Genomic DNA, 20,018 nt, shown 5'->3' on the forward strand with positions numbered 1-20,018 from the left:
CAAGTACCGCATGGTTTAGATATATTACATAACAATAAAGATATTGATTTACTTACTAGTTGCTCAGTCTGTCCATTAGCTAAGCAAACTAGATTGTCATTTCCTACCAGTGCATCCAAAACCTCTAAGTGCTTTAAACTTGTACACATGGATCTATGGGGACCATATAAAGTTTCCACATTTAATAAGAAATACTATTTCCTTACAGTTGTTGATGATTCCAGCAGATATACTTGGGTGCATTTATTAAAGCTTAAATCTGAAACTATAATAGCTATAAAGAATTTCTTTATATTGATAAAGAATCAGTTTGGGCACATCATCAAGACAGTAAAAAATAATTCCCAATCACTTATATTGATTGAAATTGTCAACCCTAACTACAATAAAGTTTCACTTGGAGAGAGTAGAAAACAAAGGAAATAATTGTAGCTTATCAGAAAAGAACACATATTTATGGATAAAAATCCGATTAAGTATAATTAGGTCAAGTATAATTATTATTTATTTATTTATTTGAAGAAAAAGAAGAAAGGCAGGGCAAATACAAAAGGATTTATCGATAATGAATGAGGAGAAAATGGATTTATATAAGTTTCGTTTTAGAGTTTGCATTCACACGAAAGGATCTATAGAAGTTTTATTTATTTTTTAGTTTCATTCACACGACATATGTTTTCAATTTCTTTAAGCTGAAAAAACTATAAAATTTGACTTCACATGTTGGGTGGTTTAATTAATTTCTTGTTTCGATTGTGACTGATAAATAATCTGATTTTGTAATTGACACTTTGTATAAGTTTTATATTAACTTGTAAATCTTTATATCCGGGGGAGAGCTACGCCTTAGCATGGTTAATCAGATGAACAATGACCTTTTTACGAATATCTATTACATATCGATATTTTATTTTGAATTGGAGACAATGTCATAGTTTAAAATTAATGATTCAGATTTAATTAATCAAAATAAAGTCCTAATAATAGTTATTTAGTTCCATACATTAATATATTTGCTTCTTAAATATTTTTACAATCCAACAATTCTAGATTTATATTATATTTTTTCTAAATATATTTTGTTTATTTTTTTTTATTTTCGTTTTTTAAGAGAATAATAATACATTCCCCTCTTTATAATCTAAACAACAATATTTATTTTATCACATGTCGTAAAGTATAATTTCCCATAAATCCATCATCGTTGTGTGTTTCTATGTTATTTTTATAGAATTTAAAATTTGACGATGTTAGAAAAGGTTAGTAAATATATTATTTTAAAAAAATAAGTTTAATACAACATGACATTTACTTCGGAGAGAAATTTTTTGTTAGTTCATTAATTTTTTTAAAAAAAGCTTAAAAGTAATTGAATGATATTATTATTGGTTAAAGAAACAAATCTCAAACATAAGACCATTCATTGCACTTTGGAGAATATTCGACACTATTCTTGTGAAAATGTTTTTTCATGAATGAACTCAAATTTTTATTTATCGAAAAAGCAATAAATAGATAATTTTTCTTGGATTAAAGTTTGAGTGTGTTATTTTATAAGAGTTAAGTTTAGTTAATAGGTCGAGAAAAATATAAATAATAATTACAAGCAAGAAGTAAGAGTTGTTGCCTATGCTCTATAGGCATCGTAAACTTAGCACGAATATTATATTTTATGTTTATAGATAGAAAAAATACATTAAGCACTCAGTAACTATAAGTTTCATAAATTGAAAATTCAACATAGTAACTGTAAGAATTCATAAATTCAAAATTCAAATAAACATAATTACGTACAAATGTAGAGAATATCTGTCACTCTGTATATTTCATTGCAAAATTAGACAGTAAGAGCAAACCTCTGTTCCATGGGATAAACAATCCTATTGGCTCTCCTCCTTAGATAGTTCCAGATTGGTTCACCACTCATCCTGCTTCTCTCATAATAATAATAATACGATTCTTCTTCTTCTTCTTCTTCTTTAAATTTTTGCATAATTTTCTCGAAAACCCAGTGTAACATTTCGGCTCCAGAAAGCAGAAAACAGAGGAAATACAAAACAGGGGAAACAGAGTCCGGGAAGAGAAGAGAGGCAGTGGAAGCTAAAGATAAACAAGTAAAGAAAATCATAAGATGGTGTACCAGGCAGGAGAATTTCCTGTAAATATAATGACGTGAAAATTTCAGCTGAATACCGTATATTAAACAGTATAGGAGCAAAGAAATGACGGAAACTCTCATGGTTTTCGGATGAGTCGAAAAAGGATCAGTGTTGTTATTGCCTTGATATTTCAGTTGAAGAAGATCGAGGAGAATAGTGAAGAAGATGCCAAAAACTGTGAGGGAACTATTTGTGGTGCTCTGTTTCTGGAACATATAGAAAATGGAGGATTGTGTAGCCATGAAAGTAGAATATGTTTGGAAAAAAAAAAGACCAATTCTTGAATTATGAGCCATTTGAAGAATTGGAGTTGAGAGAGTATTATTAATGTGTGTGTGTGTGTTGGTTTATAGAGATGAAGAAGATAGAAGTAGCATTTGATTTAATGTGCGTATATATAGACAAATATTGGGTGTCAATATTTTTTTTCAACGTACCAAACACATTTAATGTGATATCTTAGATATCAAAGAAAGAAATTTCGGCGAAATTCCAAATGACGAACTTTTAGAGTTTGATACTATAATTAAATTTCTATTCGGTGACACACTAGCCTTTTAAAATGTCATATATATATATATATATAGGCTTAAGTAATAAACGGTCCCTTAATTGTTCGCATAATTCACTTAGACACCTTAGCTAGAACTTATACCAATTAAAAACTTAAATTGTTCAAAACATATACCTGATCGTGTAGTTACTAGGAAGTACTTTATTTCCAATGTAGGAGTTCACGACGTGTTAGACTTCAATATGGATACCGGATATTGGGTGGCTCCACTTTCAAGCCCGAGCACTATTATTGAGAGACTTTAACTCTGAACGGGATCCTATTCAATGCGAATCTAAATTAGTTCGACTCTAATATATACACAGGTGAAAAACAAAAATAAAAAGCTTACTACTATTATTGAGAACCTTTAACTCTGAACGAGATCCTATTCAATATAAATCTAAATTAGTCCACACCGGAGGAAAAAAGATAAAAGGCTTACCGCTGCTATTGATATGGAGTAGTACTTTTACAAAGTGACTAGTCCTCCTTTTTTTCCTCTCTCTTTTCATTTTTTAAATTGATGAGAGGATATAAATTCTAAACGGATCATTGAGTTCAGTTTGTACGGCAAATGCTGTCAACTTATAATATACATAATAACAAAACTTGAGCTTTTCTTTAAATTATTTTTATTGGGAGGTGGATAGAGAGAGAAAAAAGAAAACAGAATTTGGAAAGAAAAGATTCTGTTTATAATTATAAAATTAAAAAAAAGTTGTGTCATCGCAAATGTTGAATTTCTTGGCAGTTGGTGTGGTTGGGTAGGTCTCTCAATTTGTAGTTAATTTCTCTAATAACTGACCTTGTCATATATTACCATTATTATCACTTCTTTTTTTCAATTATAATCACTTAGTCATAAGTAGCCATCTTTTAATTTGTGATTTCATGTCAACATCATATTGAACCTTTTTTTAAATAATTATTTCTCCAAAACATGTTACTGTTCTTGGTAAAATATTTTTTTATGCCTGAACACAAACTTGCTAAGGAAAATATATGTTTATCCTTCTAATTTTCTTTCTGTTTCAATTCGTATGTTCTATTTTTTTTTTGGAAAAGGGTCTGATATATTTTTCAACTTTATTATTTGAAGTTGATATATCCTTCGTTATAAAGTGGCTCATATATGCCCTTACCGTTATACAAACGACTCACATATACCCCTGCCGTTACAAAATGACTCACATATATCCCTCATTAACGGAAGTTAAAATATTAGTTTTAAATTTATATTTTTTACTTCTAATTTTTTTAAAAAAAATTATTTAGGTATATATGATTCTTCAATCAAAGTAAGGTATATTTTAATTTTTCATACATAAATTATTTTTTGATTTTTTTTATTATAATTATTTGAATTTCTTATTCTTATTTTGTTTTTTTTCTTTCATTTCTTAGTTTAAAGAAGAAAAAAAAAACTTTTTTTTGTGTGTATTGTAATTTAATTTCGTATTAGAAGAAAAAAATTTGGTCATCTACAATAAGTTTTATAAGAATATTAGTGAAACATAAATAAATTTGATTTTCAAAATAATAATTATAAATTAATCATTGAAACAAAAAAAGTCAAAAAAAATATGTTTGACGAGGATTAAATTTACTCATATGGGATTATATTTTTTAGAAAAAATTATAAAAATTTAGATTAATTTTTTTTTCCATTTCCGTTAGAGGAGAAGGGTATATGTGAGCCATTTATTTACAAGTAGGGGTATATATGAGCTCTAAATGACAAAGTTGAGAAGTATATCAGACGTTTTCCCTTTTCTTTTAATCCATTTTAAAAGAAGGGATCTCTTAAAGAATGTCTATTTCCATTTTAACAACTTTTCATATCATGTAAACTATAATATTAAAGGATATTTTGATATAATCGACTTATGTTTAGTATAATATTACAAGATCTAAAAATTCTCTTTGCTTTTAATAATTTTATGTCAAATCAAAAAACAGACAAATAAATAAAATGAATAAAAAGAACATGAATGCATCCTTTTGCCACATCATCCTCACACACATCCAATTTCAAAGAAATTTCATTAGATATCAAATGACGAACTTTCAGAGTTCGATACTTAAATTTCGATTCGGTAATTATATATGGGAAAAAAGAAAATCATGACATTCTAATTCTAAGACACGTTAGCTTTTTAAAATCTCATATGTATATATATATATATAGAATTAAGTCATAAATGGTCTCTTGATTGTCCGCATAATTCACTTAGACACCTCAACTAGGATTTATACTAATTAAAAACTGAAATTGTTCAAAACATATACCTGGTCGTGTAGTTATTAGGAAGTACTTTATTCCCAATGTAGGAGTTCACGGCGTGTTAGGCTTCAATATGAATACCGGACATTGGGTGGCTCCACTTTCAAGCCCGAGCATTATTATTAAGAGACTTTAACTTTGAATGGGATCCTATTCAATGCGAATTTAAATTAGTCCGACTCTAATATATACACAGGCGGAAAACAAAAATAAAAGACTTACTACTATTATTGAGAAACTTTAACTCTGAACGAGATCCTACTCAATACAAATCTAAATTAGTCTAATTCTAATATAGACACCAAAGCGAAAAAAAAATAAAAGACTTAGTGCTACTATGGAGTAGTACTTTTACAAAGTGTCAACTTAATAATACATAATCACAAAACTTGAGCAAATGTTGTTAAATATAAAATTAAATAAAGTTGTGTCATTGCAAATGTTGAATTTCTTGGTTGGGTTGGGTAGGGTAGGTTTCACAATTTGTTTTCAATTTCTCTAATAACTGACTTTGTCATATATTACCACTAGATTTGTCATGCCGGTTCTAGGACGGACCAACATTCATGTACATGTCACACTAACAAAACCTCATAAATGTATGCCTTTGAAACAAAATTAATCATGTTTCAATATTACATCAAGATAGTGATTGATAGTGACGTAATACTGATAGTTATGTACAATATGTGCCTGATCTAAGACTTTTATATATTGCAACAAAGTACATAAAGACCATCCATAAATCAATCGTATATACTACATATCATTAAATGTGTTGTTACATTTTCTCTCTACTCTGACATAGATCACCAGCAGTAAACACTATTCTTCAACCAAAATATTTTGTACTGCATAGTTCTTACTGAAATATTAGAAAAGATGCCCAAAAATAAAATGTACAAGTACGTGGCTCTTATATGATGAAATATAAACTATAAAGCAAAAAATTGGGGTCTTTAGGATCATCACCTTCATAGACATCATTATCATTAAAACCTATAAACTGCATGAACAATTAGATTTTTTTTAAAAAAAAACAATCAGAAAAGTGTTTCAAAAGAAATCATGATCAATAATTCTCAACCCCCCAATTTTCTAGGAACGAAATGGTAGGGAAAACATTATAATGCTACATTATCTTAAAAGAAACCATAAATGGTTATTCCATATACATTGCTCTACTTGCTTGCTTGCGATAAAATTATTATTGAAACAAAATAGTACATCATCTTAAAAGAATTTGAACTTTTGTTTGACTCAATTAAGAGCTTCAGTTTATATAGTATATTATTATCAAATAAAAGAGATAAACATGAGTTGATACGATCAATGAGTATTAACATAAATCAAGAAGACAGCATCAATTTGCCCAAATTAGTAATCATATGCTAATCATTCCCATCGAAAAACATTTGTTTTCCTCCTCCTTTTAGCTTGTCCAGATGTTGCACTCAATATCATTATATATTTTATTTGTCTTAAAAAAAAAGAGAGAGAAGATTTGTCTTTTTCTATTTTACTCTTCTGTGTTAGTTACATACCTAAGAAATTATAGATAAAATACATGTGCTATTAAAGTACACACAAATAGTTGTGTGAAACAAATAACACATTTAAGTTGAAGTATGTGCCCCTTTTAAACATTTGAACAAATGCTGTCATGTACCAAAATCTTTGAAATTTAAAATGAATTAGGAACAACATATTATTGTCTTTCACAAAAGCTAATATGCCTCAAACATTATCTTCTTCTTTTTTATTATCTTCCTTTCGATTCAACATATCTTTTAGTTAAAAAAAAAGTCGATTCAACATATCTTTTAGTTAAGAAAAAAGACAAATGCTTGTTACTGTAGACCACCATTTGATTAACAATAACAATAACAAACTCAATCATGAGTATCAGTTTGTATTGTGGACTCTTTAATCCAAGAGTTACTGTTTTCATGCTAACAGATATTATAACGTAAGACAACATCCTAAGAACCTCCAATTTTCTAAACAATTATTTGATTTAGAGAATGTAATATCAGAAGAACTACAACATGTACGGTTGTAAACAATATTTCACAAGGTTCGACATTCTTAGTGCCCGTTTGGACATGGTTATTCTAGGTGCTTTTAAGTCAAAATAACTTTTAGATAGTTTTGAAGTGTTTGAATAAAATTAAAAAATATTTATAAGCAAGTCAAAAGTAACAAAAAAAAATAAGCCAAAGAACCTTCTTGAGAGTATTTTTATTATGGGATAAAGCTTTCTTTTTTATCAACTTATACAAGTATAATGATACGGGACACAAACTTATAATCTAAGTTGCAATAAATGTCTATTCCATGAGAAAAAATCGAAGAGGTGATGCGCAGAACTGTCAATCTAATTCAAACAGAGTACTAGCTCATCAGAAAAGAGATTCAAAATAAATTAAATTAGTACCATCATTTGTTTCTTTGCCGCTTTCGTCTTCCAATGATACCCGCAGATTTAAACCCACATATCTTATTAAATTGTAAAATTTGGAAACAATGAAGAAAAAAGAAGAAGCTAAGAACAAAATTAATTCAAAAAATATAATTACTTGAAAACATCGACAACAAGAACAGAAATAGTCAAACACTCTTGAAATTTGAGAGCAAGAAGAGCAGCTTGATAATACTACTCGAAATCTTATTTAGCATTTTAAAGACTTAACATTTAACCAGATGAACCAAGTTGTTCTCTAAGAGTTTTGCCTTCTACAAGGAAAAATAATAATAATCAAATACTCCATATAGAATGACTCAGACATAACATTAAACATCCTTGATGCACAATTCATTTTTAAATTTCTATGCGATCAACTGTAACAAATATAAAATCTATCAAATTAGTACCAATTATAATAAACAATATTATCAGAAAATCCACTCGATTGTTACCAAAGAATTTATGAAGACCATTATTATTAAACAAAGAAGAGAGAAGATGTAAGTGAGAGCAGGAAAGAATGAAGAAACAAAAAATAAAAAAAATAAGCAAATGTCCAAACAGAAACAAAACAGGAACTGCATGTAATACACGTGTCTGTATGAAAAGACAAAAGCTTTCAAAAGTTGAATTCTAGATAGTACATCTCATGTAACATTTGGTACTACAATTTGCTGCCGTGTTCGTCCCACTCAAGTCCCATTTCTAAACAAAGATTTATTTATTATTATCACTTCTTTTTTTCAATTATAATCACTTAGTGAAAAGTAGCCATCTAAACCTTTTTTTTTTCTTTAATAATTCTTTCTCCAAAACATGTTACTGTTCTTGGTAAAATATTTTTTTATGACTGAACACAAACTTGCTAGGGAAAAGATATGTTTATCCTTCTAATTTTTTCTAAATTTCAATTTGTATGTTCTATTTTTCTTTTGAGAAAATGATCTGATATACCCCTCAACTTTATAATTTAGAGTTGATATATCCCTCGTTATAAAAGTGGTGTGGCTCACATATACCTTCATTTAACGGAAGTTAAAAAATTAGTTTTAAATTTATATTTATTACTTCTAATTTTTTTAAAAGATTATTTAGGGTATATATGATTCTTCTATCAAAGTTCAATGTATATTTTAATAAACTATTTTTTGTGTGTATTGTAATTAAATTTTGTATTCGAAGAAAAAATTTGGTCATCTACAATAAGTTTTACAAGAATATTAGTGAAACATAAATAAATTTGATTATCAAAATAATAATTATAAATTCGTCATTGAAACAAAAAAAAGTCAGAAAATACGTCTCACGAGAATTAAATTTACTCATATGGGATTATATTTTTTAGAAAAATATAATAAAAACTTGGATTAATTTTTTTTTCCATTTCTGTTAGAGGAAAAGGGTATATGCGAGCCATTTGTTTACAAGTAGGAGTATATATGAGCCACTTTCATAACAACGGATATATCAGCTCTAAATGACAAATTTTTTTTAATAATTATTTCTCCAAAACATGTTACTGTTCTTGGTAAAATATTTTTTTATGCCTGAACACAAACTTGCTAAGGAAAATATATGTTTATCCTTCTAATTTTCTTTCTGTTTCAATTCGTATGTTCTATTTTTTTTTTGGAAAAGGGTCTGATATATTTCTCAACTTTGTTATTTGAAGTTGATATATCCTTCGTTATAAAGTGGCTCATATATGCCCTTACCGTTATACAAACGACTCACATATACCCCTGCCGTTACAAAATGACTCACATATATCCCTCATTTAACGGAAATTAAAATATTAGTTTTAAATTTATATTTTTTACTTCTAATTTTTTTTAAAAAAATTATTTAGGTATATATGATTCTTCAATCAAAGTAAGGTATATTTTAATTTTTCATACATAAATTATTTTTTGATTTTTTTTATTATAATTATTTGAATTTCTTATTCTTATTTTGTTTTTTTCTTTCATTTCTTAGTTTAAAGAAGAAAAAAAAAAATTTTTTTTTGTGTGTATTGTAATTTAATTTCGTATTAGAAGAAAAAAATTTGGTCATCTACAATAAGTTTTACAAGAATATTAGTGAAACATAAATAAATTTGATTTTCAAAATAATAATTATAAATTAGTCATTGAAACAAAAAAAAGTCAAAAAATACGTCTCACGGGAATTAAATTTACTCATATGGGATTATATTTTTTAGAAAAAAATAATAAAAACTTGGATTAATTTTTTTTCCATTTCTGTTAGAGGAAAAGGGTATATGCGAGCCATTTATTTACAAGTAGGAGTATATATGAGACACTTTCAAAATAACGGATATATCAGCCCTAAATGACAAAATTGAGGCGTATATCAGACTCTTTTCCCTTTTCTTTTTAATCCATTTTAAAAGAAGAGATCTCTTAAAGAATGTCTATTTTCATTTTAACAACTTTTCATGTCATGTAAGCCATAAAATTAAATGATATTTTGATATAGTCAACATATGTTTAGTATAATATTATAAGATCTAAAAATCTTCTTTACTTTTAATAATTTTGTGCCAAGTCAAAAAACAGACAAATATATTAAAATGAATCAGAAGTAAAACTCCCAACATCTTAACTGATCTTTGTACTAACATTATATTCATACTGTAGCAGGCTATTCACTTTTAACAGTTTAACTCTCCATGTTACCACATTAAACTTTTTATAAAGGGCTACCTATTGTTCTCATTCATCTTAACTGATACAGCATTAGAATATCCAGTGAAATTCTAAGGGTAGAGTAAACGGAAGCGTCACCGCTACTTCGTAGAGGTAGAGAGGCTGTTTTCGAAATATCCTTGGCTCAAGTACATCAAATCTATATAAAAGAAAAGAAAAAAACAATGAAAAACGCATAACAATTAGTACGAAAGCAGTATAGAACCTGTAATAGAGAAAGATCATACATCCCATTGCATAGTAGTTAAAATCTTTATATGCTTTGCTATAACGATATTTGGAAGGTCTTGTGCTCAATGACCAAATCTTTCACATAAAATGTTACAAATGTTGCAGAACATATGTCTAGACAGAGAGAAAAAACTATAAGAAAAAATCCCAACTTGACAATAACTTTTGACTTGTGCTCTCTTCTATAGCAATGTGGCCACGTTTTGGGGATCATTCACTAAAAAGGGTTTCAATCGAGGGTCTGTTAGCTGGGGAAGACCAGCTCTCGCTCCCAAAGCCCTACAGCCGATACCTGCCTGCAATTAACCCACAACGCAGAAATTAGCTTCTTTAACAATTTGCACAAGACACGAAGCTGAAGTCTACTGACCACTTGAGAAGCAAATGGCAACATTCTTTCTGGTGGCATATTGGCACAGAGAGCTGCAGATTGCCAGTGGGAAATCCATGAGAAATGAAACATTACAAACCTTCGATCAAGTGCGAAGGGAACAATGACATTAGATTTAAACTCACATGGATATAGACACGAGTAAGACTAGAGAAAAAAAAAACACTTAACATCCAGAAAGGAGGTGTGAAAACGATCCAATTGTCACAGTTAGAGGGGAAAGGGTGATGCAGGTATATAACACATTAAAAGGAAGAACATTAGGTATAAAGACTGCATCTTATAATTTTGCTTACCATACAGAACTGCTCCAATAAATGCATCACCTGCACCGGTTGTATCGACTAATTCTGATGGCGGGATCTTTTCAGCTGTTCCAAGAAGCAGCTTCCCACTCACTGTCCCGATGCCTTTTGCACGCAATTTTGCAATATCCTAGAAGAATACATGTACTTTAGTTTATTCAGCTTCATAAGAAGTGCCGGGGAGAAAAAAAAATCATAAGCAGCACCAAGAAGTCTCCAATAAAAAGAATTAAGAGGGTGATGAGTAATGGTATGACTGCAAGAGAACATGTGGAGGCAATTCATATTTGTAAAGATGAATATCATGAGGTACTAGAAAAAAGGGTACTAGCCAGGAAGAACCCTACATGACTCCCACTCCACAGTAGATACTCACTTTACAGTGGTGAACAAAATGAATTGTGTGCACGGATTTCTATTAGTTCATGAGCACTGTGGCCATGCATCGGCCGTCTATTGAATCATAAATCTTCTAATTGGTGAATTACCGAAGATATGGATGTTGCACTGGTTGCGTCAGTATCAATACTCTGCTTCATTTTCTTGAACAACTCATCGACATCAATTTCTTCAGACTGGAGATCCTCTGCAAATCAACCCAATAACTTGTTCATCTTTCGAAACGATTTGTTTGCCTACAAGCAGACACTTAATATACATCAGAAGAACCAAAAAAATATGCAAGCATACCAGCTTCAGCCCTTTCTAACATCATGCAACCATCTTCACCCAATGTCACAATTACAAATTTGATGTTTGGCAACTTTAGAAGTACAGAAACTAGAGCAGCTGGGATTGAAGGGGCCTCTGTCCATACCTGCGAGACAATACATCTTTTGTCAAGATCAAGAGAGCGAAAGACATTGTTGTGTCCCACATCAGCGGGATGAGGAGAAATTGGTCTCTTTATACGGTCGCAGACAATACTCACCTCTTGAGCTAACTTTGGGAGTTAGGCCCAAGGTCCATAACATGATATCAGAACCAAGCCTATACCAATTCATGGCTTACAGATGTTGGGGCCCACATTAAATTTCCCATGCTCTAGATGTCCAGCCCAGGGTGCTGGGCGTGTATGGTGATGAGTCCCACATGGTTGGATGACAAGAAATCTTTTTATATGATCTTGGGTGATCCTAACCTCTTGGGCTAGGAGGAGAAAAATTAACACTATTTCACCTTTTTTAAAAAGAGCATTGAGAACAATTTTATTCCCCAATAATGTGGTAAGCAGTGGCAAGGGATAAAAGCTTTAAGTTGTAACACACTGAGGGAGGAAGGGACTTGGTCGTCGAATTAAAATTGGAGAGACAACAAATCACTCCTGGACTCTATTAGCAACTAAGAATTAGAAGCAGATCACCAGATATCCAAATTGAAATTCCGCAGCCAAGGAACAGTGTCATTGCAATTTGTCAGTTGTAGCTAACTTGCCTGTGGAAATCTCGCTGAGCATACGACATAAGTTGCCAAGTTTAGAAGGTCATCTACCCTTTCTCTTTTACTTTCTGCATCAATTACAATAGGTATATTCCTCCGATGTGCCTGCACTGGGAATCCAAAAGGCATACAGTATTTCCCATTTTATTTGAAACATAAGTCTTCGGATAATTTGAACAAAAAACAAAAAACAATAATTAAGCTGGATATGTCGGCTCTAGGATGAATACAAGCAACATATTCAAAAGCAGAAAGTAGGCTAGAAATTTTTGCTAGTCATTACTTCCATTTGTCTGACAAAGAGGTTCAAGTAAAATTACCTCTCGAGCCACAACTAAAGCTGATAACAATTCAGTTTCTTGCAATACTCCATCAAAATATACAAATCTCACATCATCCAGAGCTGATGACAAATTCGACTTGGATAAATCCTCAGGTATCATAGGTGGGTATCCTGGGGTGTAAATGCAAGTCCGAGTTTTCCTGGTAGATCAAACAATACTAATCATGACTCACGAGAGCTAATAGCTTCAACAGAACAAATTCAGAAGGGTCAGTCTACCAATTGTATACACCAAGAGATAGTAAATATAATAAACTATGTTTATACTTCTCTCACGCAAATATGGTGGAGAAAAACTTTGTTGGTTTTTGCATAAGCAATTTTTAGTCTTAGAAAGGATAATTAAGACTGAAACCCATTATACAGAAGTATAGGTAATGTCCAATATACTGTTACTGATCTAGAAACCAAATATTAAGAAAATCACAGCAGAGCCATTTACAATTGATTCAACAAAACTAGAAAGTTCAAAATCTTGTTTTGAGGTAAAAGTCTGAAATATGCCAAACAATTACCAAAATGCAATTAACATAAATAGAGAGAACTCACGCTTGACTATCAACAATGACGTAAGAGAATGTCGAATGGCCCCCTTCGGATACCTGAACCCAACATTTAAGGTTGAGGTGAATTAAATGCTTGAGTTAGATCTGATGTTGCTAACACATTTGAAACCAATCAAATTGTGATTGACTAAACAGATGCATGAAACTACATCCATAATTATCCTACACGCAAGAACCTTCAACATTGCCGAACTCACCACCATAAACGATGTATCGACCCCATCAGCTTCCAGCTCTTCCAGTATTGCTTTCCCTTGAGAATCATCTGCAACCTACAGACAAAAATAGTAACAAAGAAGACTTTCAATGTGATTATTGCAAAAGGGTTATGTGGGGAAAGATGAAGAAATTAGAAAATAGTTTTATAGAAATAACAGTTACTGGTGACTCCTAAGACAATAATCACGAATGATACAGGAAATACCACAACAAGTCAGGTTATCATTAAATATGCTATGCAACTTTCAAAGGAAGTAATATATACAGTTGAATCTTGACCAACAATGTTGAGGGACAAGTTTGTCTCGTAGACTTACATCCATTTGCATTGGAACAAAGACTGTCTTTTCTCCAATCAACTCCAGAACTGTGTTACAAACCACTCGCTGGGAATCACAGTGGCAGGAGGTAAATTGGTGTTTGTTAATTCCAATAGCAAGGAGGAGGTTCAAGAAGCTCATGAGAACCATGCTAAGATAACAGTTATATGATATGATATTGGAGTTCATTATCTCACAATACACAGGTTGATTTTTATCTGTATCGGACGAAACAAGCTTTTCAGGGGCAACATAAAGGAATTCTTCTTTGAACCTCTGATAGGAAAAAATTGAGTTTCAATTTCATACTTGAACACAATAACACACCTAGTATGATCTCACTGGTGAGGTCTGGTTATACTTGAATAGTCAGAACAATAAAATAAACGAGAATATAAGTCAGTCAAAATACTCAAAATACTTATACAGCCAAACCTTTGATATAATTCTCGGAGATAGGCCTAAACGAGCTGCACAAGTCAAAGCATTCCCTGCATTGCCACCTCCTTGAACCTAATGACAAAAACACAACTTTCTTTGAAATTTCGACTATAAAAGAAAGTTCAGTATCAATCACACACAAAAATCAATCACCTGAAAACTGGTGCTTCGAATCTTATCATCAGGGTTAGGATAAGAATCAACAGCAACAAGGAAATCCACCGCCGCCATTCCACAACCTAACTACTCCCAAAAACAAATTCAACAGATATAGTAAATCCTATAACAGTTTCTAATTTATTTTTGACATGTCAAGAGTGTACGGAAGACCCACAACGCTATGATTTTCTGGGATCGCGGCAGTTTGTGGGGTTGACGAAATTGACATTTTAAACCTGAATTTATTCAAATAAAACATATATTATATCTTCAAGTTTACTTTACACAAGGAAAGTTATGATTTTGATTAGATTAAGATAACATACCTGGTGAAGGAAGAGTTACAGGTAAGATTACAACGTGTGGGAACATGAAGTAGCAGAGTTGACGGCGGTGATCGGCCGGAAAGTAACGGACAGTTACATGACTGCAACCGGAACGCCGCCATTTATGGGAGATGATCAAAATAAAGCAGTGATTTTGAGATGACAGAGGAAATGAATAGTTGGAGTAATCAGCTCTCGGTGAGGAAGGAGAAGTAGGCAAATCCTTTTTATTCTTTTCATTTTTTTCGCTTAGTGTGTTAATTATTTTAATTTTTTGAAATTATCTCTTACACTTGTTTGGATCATTGTTACTTATTATTTCATAATATATTATATTAATAATATTTAATTTGATCATATCGTATAGTATTATAATTTATAAATTTTTTAAAATATCCTTAATTATTTTAGGAAAGGAGGTTTGACTAGATTGAAATAATTAAGATAAAAAGTAAAATGATATTTTGAAATATTATGTAAATATATAATCAAAAAAAATAAATAAGTAACAATGTGAACACCAAATTAATTATTCCATAAAATAGGATTTTTATTGTTACGTAACACAAAATTTAATAATACAATATAATATATTTTAAGTAGCAATTCAAACAAACATTATAAATATAGTAACGATACAATACAATGTACAATAAATAATAAAGATCCAAAGATAGAGTTAATCATAAATCGAATAAGTTATCTGCAAATTTGATTTGTAAAGGGTAATTTCTCATTGAATAATATTATATATATTTGAATTTATATTGAACAATGTTAGAATTAATGGATTGTTCTAAATCAAATATTTGAACAAATTTTATGAACGTATCTTTAAATATTTAACTTTTAGAGATAATTTTTTTTACCATAAGTAATAAATATAAACGTCTAAATATATTCGATCATGTTAAATTGTACTTTATCAAATATATACTTATTATAATTATATATTCACAACCAAAACATTATATTTGTAATTATGCATAATTATTATTACATACTAGAGGTGCACCCCTTTTGTTAGTAAGAAATAATAGTTAGTAATAATCAGACTTTTGATGAGTCAATTTAAAAAGTCATACTTAACCATTTTCCTGATAACATATTGTTTCATAGATAATTTACAAAGATTAGAAAAACTACTAAAAGATTCAAAAACAAAAATCTCAAATTTGTTATCAATTACGAACATAGTCAGACTTTACAATTTATTTTCTTAACGTTGATTGTGTGTATGGTGTAATTTAGAGAAAATCAATTTGCGAAGTAGCTTTCTAAACAGATCCTTATAATTTTGTGTAACTCAACTCCGACCCCTTAATTTTTAAGAAAAAGACCAAATCGTCGGGTAAAATTATTTAGAACTTGATGGATTTAGCGTCACTGTCCTCTATCTCTGATCCAAGAATTCAGAGAGTTCAATTGAATCCATGGAAACTGAAACCTTCATTAGACCCAACAACAAATCAAAGAAGAAACAAAGATCTCCACTTTTAACTTTCCTTTTTCTCTTCACTTTGATTCTCCTTTTCTTCTACTTCAAAAACTTCATTTCCCCTTCTCTTCTTCCCCTTTCAAAAAAATCAATACCCATTATACCCCGTCCCCAACAATGCAACCCCGAAAATCGCCTGCAGGAGAAGTTCATGTGGTATGCGCCTCACAGTGGGTTCAGCAACCAATTGGCTGAGTTCAAGAATGCGATTTTGATGGCTAAGATTCTAAATCGGACCCTAATTGTACCACCCGTGTTGGATCACCATGCTGTTGCGCTTGGTAGTTGTCCTAAATTTAGGGTTTTGGAACCTAATGAATTGAGATACTTGGTTTGGAATCATAGTATTCAGCTCTTGCGTGATTGCAGGTAATTTTGAAATTTTTATCAGTTCATAACAACCTCTTTAGCTTTAGCTCACTAAATAGAAAGAATCAATTTTTATGCTGTTCTTTGTGTTTGTGAATATGTCTGACTGAATTATGTAGAGTCAAATTGTTGCTAATGTTCTTTTCTCCACGGCTTCTTCACTACTGTATTCCCTTTCCGTACCTGCTTTGAAATGCTCTACTTGAGAGATTTACTACTGTATTCCCTTTTATGTACATGCTTTGAAATGCTTTACTTGAATCGAGGCTCTGTCCTTTCACAAGGTAGAGGTAAAGTATGCGTGGACACCACCCTCCCCGGATCCCACTTATTGTTGTTATAATATTTGGAGTTGATTTTATCACCTTTTATGAGGAATTTGCATGTTTCATGTCTGGTGCTTAATACTAGTATTCAAACTGTAGGTTAAATATTTTGTTACGCTTACATGATTTCCTGTTTGTGATGGGTTTTTTTCTGTTAGAGACTTGTATTTCAGTATACTGATTAGGAAGAGATTTAGAAACTTCTACTTTTAGATTAGAGCAACTCCTATTTTGATTTTAAAAGATAGATATTTCAATTGAAATGACAATGGCTGCACAGAGATTCATAGAAAGGCTCTAGTTTGGGATTTTGATTGCTTTATTGAATGTGCTTAAAGCCAGCATATAAACTTTATGCATTGACACAGTGCCAAAGCTTTACTGTAAACTTTGTCTACATTGTGAAACCCTATCTTTCTTGTTTTTATCTTTCTGCTTGCTGATTTATCTTTGATTTAATAAGTTATAATTATTAACTTTTGATTCTGCATTTTGATTTTTGACTGAATAAAGATGAAATTCCTTTTTGGATGGAGTATTTTGATGTTCCTAATAATCTGCTTACTTTGTGTTTTGCAGGTATGTATCCATGGCTGATATAGTTGACCTTTCACCACTTGCTTCCTATTCAACTGTGAGATTTATAGATTTTCGTGCTTTTGTGTCCTCCTGGTGTGGTGTAAACTTGGATGTTATTTGCTCTAAGAACCAAAATATACCATCTTCGTTATTCGAGAGCCTTCGACAATGTGGTTCTCTATTGTCTGGTTATTATGGTAGTTTCAGTGGTTGTTTGTCTGCTTTAAAAGAAGATTGTAGAACAACAGTTTGGACATATAAAAAAGACGATGAGGATGGAGCTTTAGACTCGTTTCAACCTGATGACCAACTTAGGAAGAAAAAGAAGATATCATTTATTAGGAGAAGGAAAGATGTGTATAAAGCTCTTGGCCCTGGTTCTGCCGCAGAATCAGCCACTGTTTTGGCATTTGGAAGCCTTTTCACTGCTCCTTATAAGGGATCTGAATCCCATATTGACATTCATGAAGCTCCTAATAATCCCATCGTACAGACCTTAATCAAAAAGATAGAGTTCCTTCCCTTTGTGCCTGAAATAATAAATGCCGGCAAGAAGTTTGCTCTTCAAACTATCAAGGGTCCCTTTCTTTGTGCACAGCTCAGGCTACTAGATGGACAATTCAAGAACCACCATAAAGCTACTTTTCTTGGTCTGAAGCAGAAACTAGAATCTTTGAGGCAAACAGGACAGAAACAGATCCATGTATTTGTGATGACTGATCTCCCCATGGCTAATTGGACAGGGAGTTACTTGGGGAACTTAGCAAAAGATTCCGATGCCTTCAAGCTGTTTGTTATCAGAGAAGAAGATGACTTGGTTCAAGAAACTGCTAGAGAAGTGATGGCTTCGGGGCATGGGCTAAAACTTGGTTCAGTTTCACAGAATACGGTAGGGATTAGCGAGCATCACCATCCTCAATCATTAACTGATGTTCTCTTATACATAGAGGAAGTAGTCTGCAGCTGTGCTTCTCTTGGTTTTGTAGGCACTTCTGGGTCAACAATTGCTGAGAGCATAGAGTTAATGAGGAAACATGACATTTGTTCCGGCTAAATTGCTTTGGCTCCTAGCTAACTAGTGTTACTTACCCAGCTTTGTGTTCACCCATTTGGCAGCTATAATCCATGTATCTGAAAATTCTCTCTTTTCAGAAGCGTGAACTTACAAATTAACAATGTCTTGATCGAATTCAAAGATGGACTAGGATGTCCTATTTGAAGGATACAAGTGATCCATACTGCTGGAAGAGGGACTAATGGATGAAGATTCTGCTGCATATATCAATGGATTAGAAGCACTGATAGATGGATCTGTCTGGTGCGGAGTTGTTCTATTCTTCAAATGCATACTGCTAACTAGATTCTACCCTTATAAAGGGAGGAGGTAAGTCCAGATTTGGATCCAATATCAACAACCTTCAAGTTTGGAAGACTATTCGTTGATTTGTGGCATTTAACAACCGATAGCTTAGCACCCTGTAGAACAATTGAACTGTACAAAATGTTTATGTACTCTGTTGGAGGTGCTCCTTCTCTTTCTTGATTACACTTGCTCAGAGCTTAGTACACCAAACAGAAAAGAAATTGAAAGGTTCTGCTCTATGTTGATTCTTAACCGCCGTTTGTCTCCTCTTCACTATTGTTTTCTATGGACATGGCAACACAAGCTTGTGATTATCTTTTGAGTCTGGCTGCAGTTGAATTATCTTCTGGGTAATTGAAAAATTATTAATAAATTGGTCAACTTTACTATTTGATAAAATTTGTTTAAACTTCAAAAACCATATTAATTGTAGGAATACAATAGAAAATAATTTATTTATTTTATCTTAATTTAATAAATAATTAAATAATATAAAATAAATAATTTCAGTAAGATGTACTTCGATGTTGTCAATTATTTGGCATTTTAGCTAGTGTGTTGACTTACGTGTTATTATTCATAAATTTGATTGTGGATGTGACATTTTTGGTTCACATCTTTAATGGCTCCGTCCACTGTTCCTGTAAATGCATATTTTTTTCATGTTGGACGGTCTGCCTACTTTATTTTTTTTTGTTCATTTTCCGTTAGTGAAATCTGATTAAATTTAAATAATAGAGCATGAAATTTATTTGGAGTGATATATTTAACACAATTTTTTCTATATCATGTGTTTGAATTTGAAATTTTTTATTAAAGATGAAATAATTTCTCCGTTGCACGATAACTCATTTTAGAAGTACCATTATTGATCAAAATACTATTAAATATTCAAATAAAATTTATTGACAAATTGATGTATCGCTCTTTTTAAAAAAAACATATTAGGAGTACTGAAAATAGAA

The 20,018-nt window shown here is 31.3% G+C and overlaps 2 protein-coding genes across 9 annotated transcripts; one reads left to right on the forward strand and one right to left on the reverse strand.

Moving 5' to 3' along the window:
* Positions 1-10,359: 10,359 nt before the first annotated feature.
* On the reverse strand, positions 10,360-15,158 carry LOC101262237 (uncharacterized). 8 transcript variants are annotated; one of them, XM_004245737.4, is made up of 14 exons: positions 14,919-15,153; positions 14,768-14,828; positions 14,587-14,676; positions 14,428-14,505; positions 13,990-14,058; positions 13,651-13,725; positions 13,437-13,489; positions 12,865-13,027; positions 12,539-12,649; positions 11,795-11,921; positions 11,593-11,690; positions 11,096-11,234; positions 10,779-10,831; positions 10,360-10,704 (listed from the first exon to the last, which is right to left on the reverse strand). In XM_004245737.4, exons 1-14 carry the CDS (start codon positions 15,038-15,040, stop codon positions 10,591-10,593), a joined length of 1,353 nt encoding a protein of 450 aa, XP_004245785.1. In that variant the 5' UTR covers positions 15,041-15,153; the 3' UTR covers positions 10,360-10,590. The 8 variants fall into 8 exon arrangements, with proteins under 8 accessions (XP_004245785.1, XP_010325498.1, XP_004245786.1 ...); XM_010327196.4 differs by having other exon boundaries at positions 14,587-14,672; positions 14,919-15,118; XM_004245738.5 differs by lacking the exon at positions 13,990-14,058 and having other exon boundaries at positions 14,919-15,158.
* A 1,064-nt stretch (positions 15,159-16,222) lies between these two features.
* Positions 16,223-19,305, forward strand: LOC101261944 (O-fucosyltransferase 30). The gene is made up of 2 exons (XM_004245736.5): positions 16,223-16,785; positions 17,691-19,305. The coding sequence occupies exons 1-2, from the start codon at positions 16,352-16,354 to the stop codon at positions 18,742-18,744; spliced, it is 1,488 nt and encodes a 495-aa protein (XP_004245784.1). The 5' UTR covers positions 16,223-16,351; the 3' UTR covers positions 18,745-19,305.
* Positions 19,306-20,018: the final 713 nt, after the last annotated feature.

The sequence above is a fragment of the Solanum lycopersicum genome, chromosome 8, assembly GCF_036512215.1.
Source record: "Solanum lycopersicum chromosome 8, SLM_r2.1".
Taxonomy (NCBI): Eukaryota; Viridiplantae; Streptophyta; class Magnoliopsida; order Solanales; family Solanaceae; genus Solanum; species Solanum lycopersicum.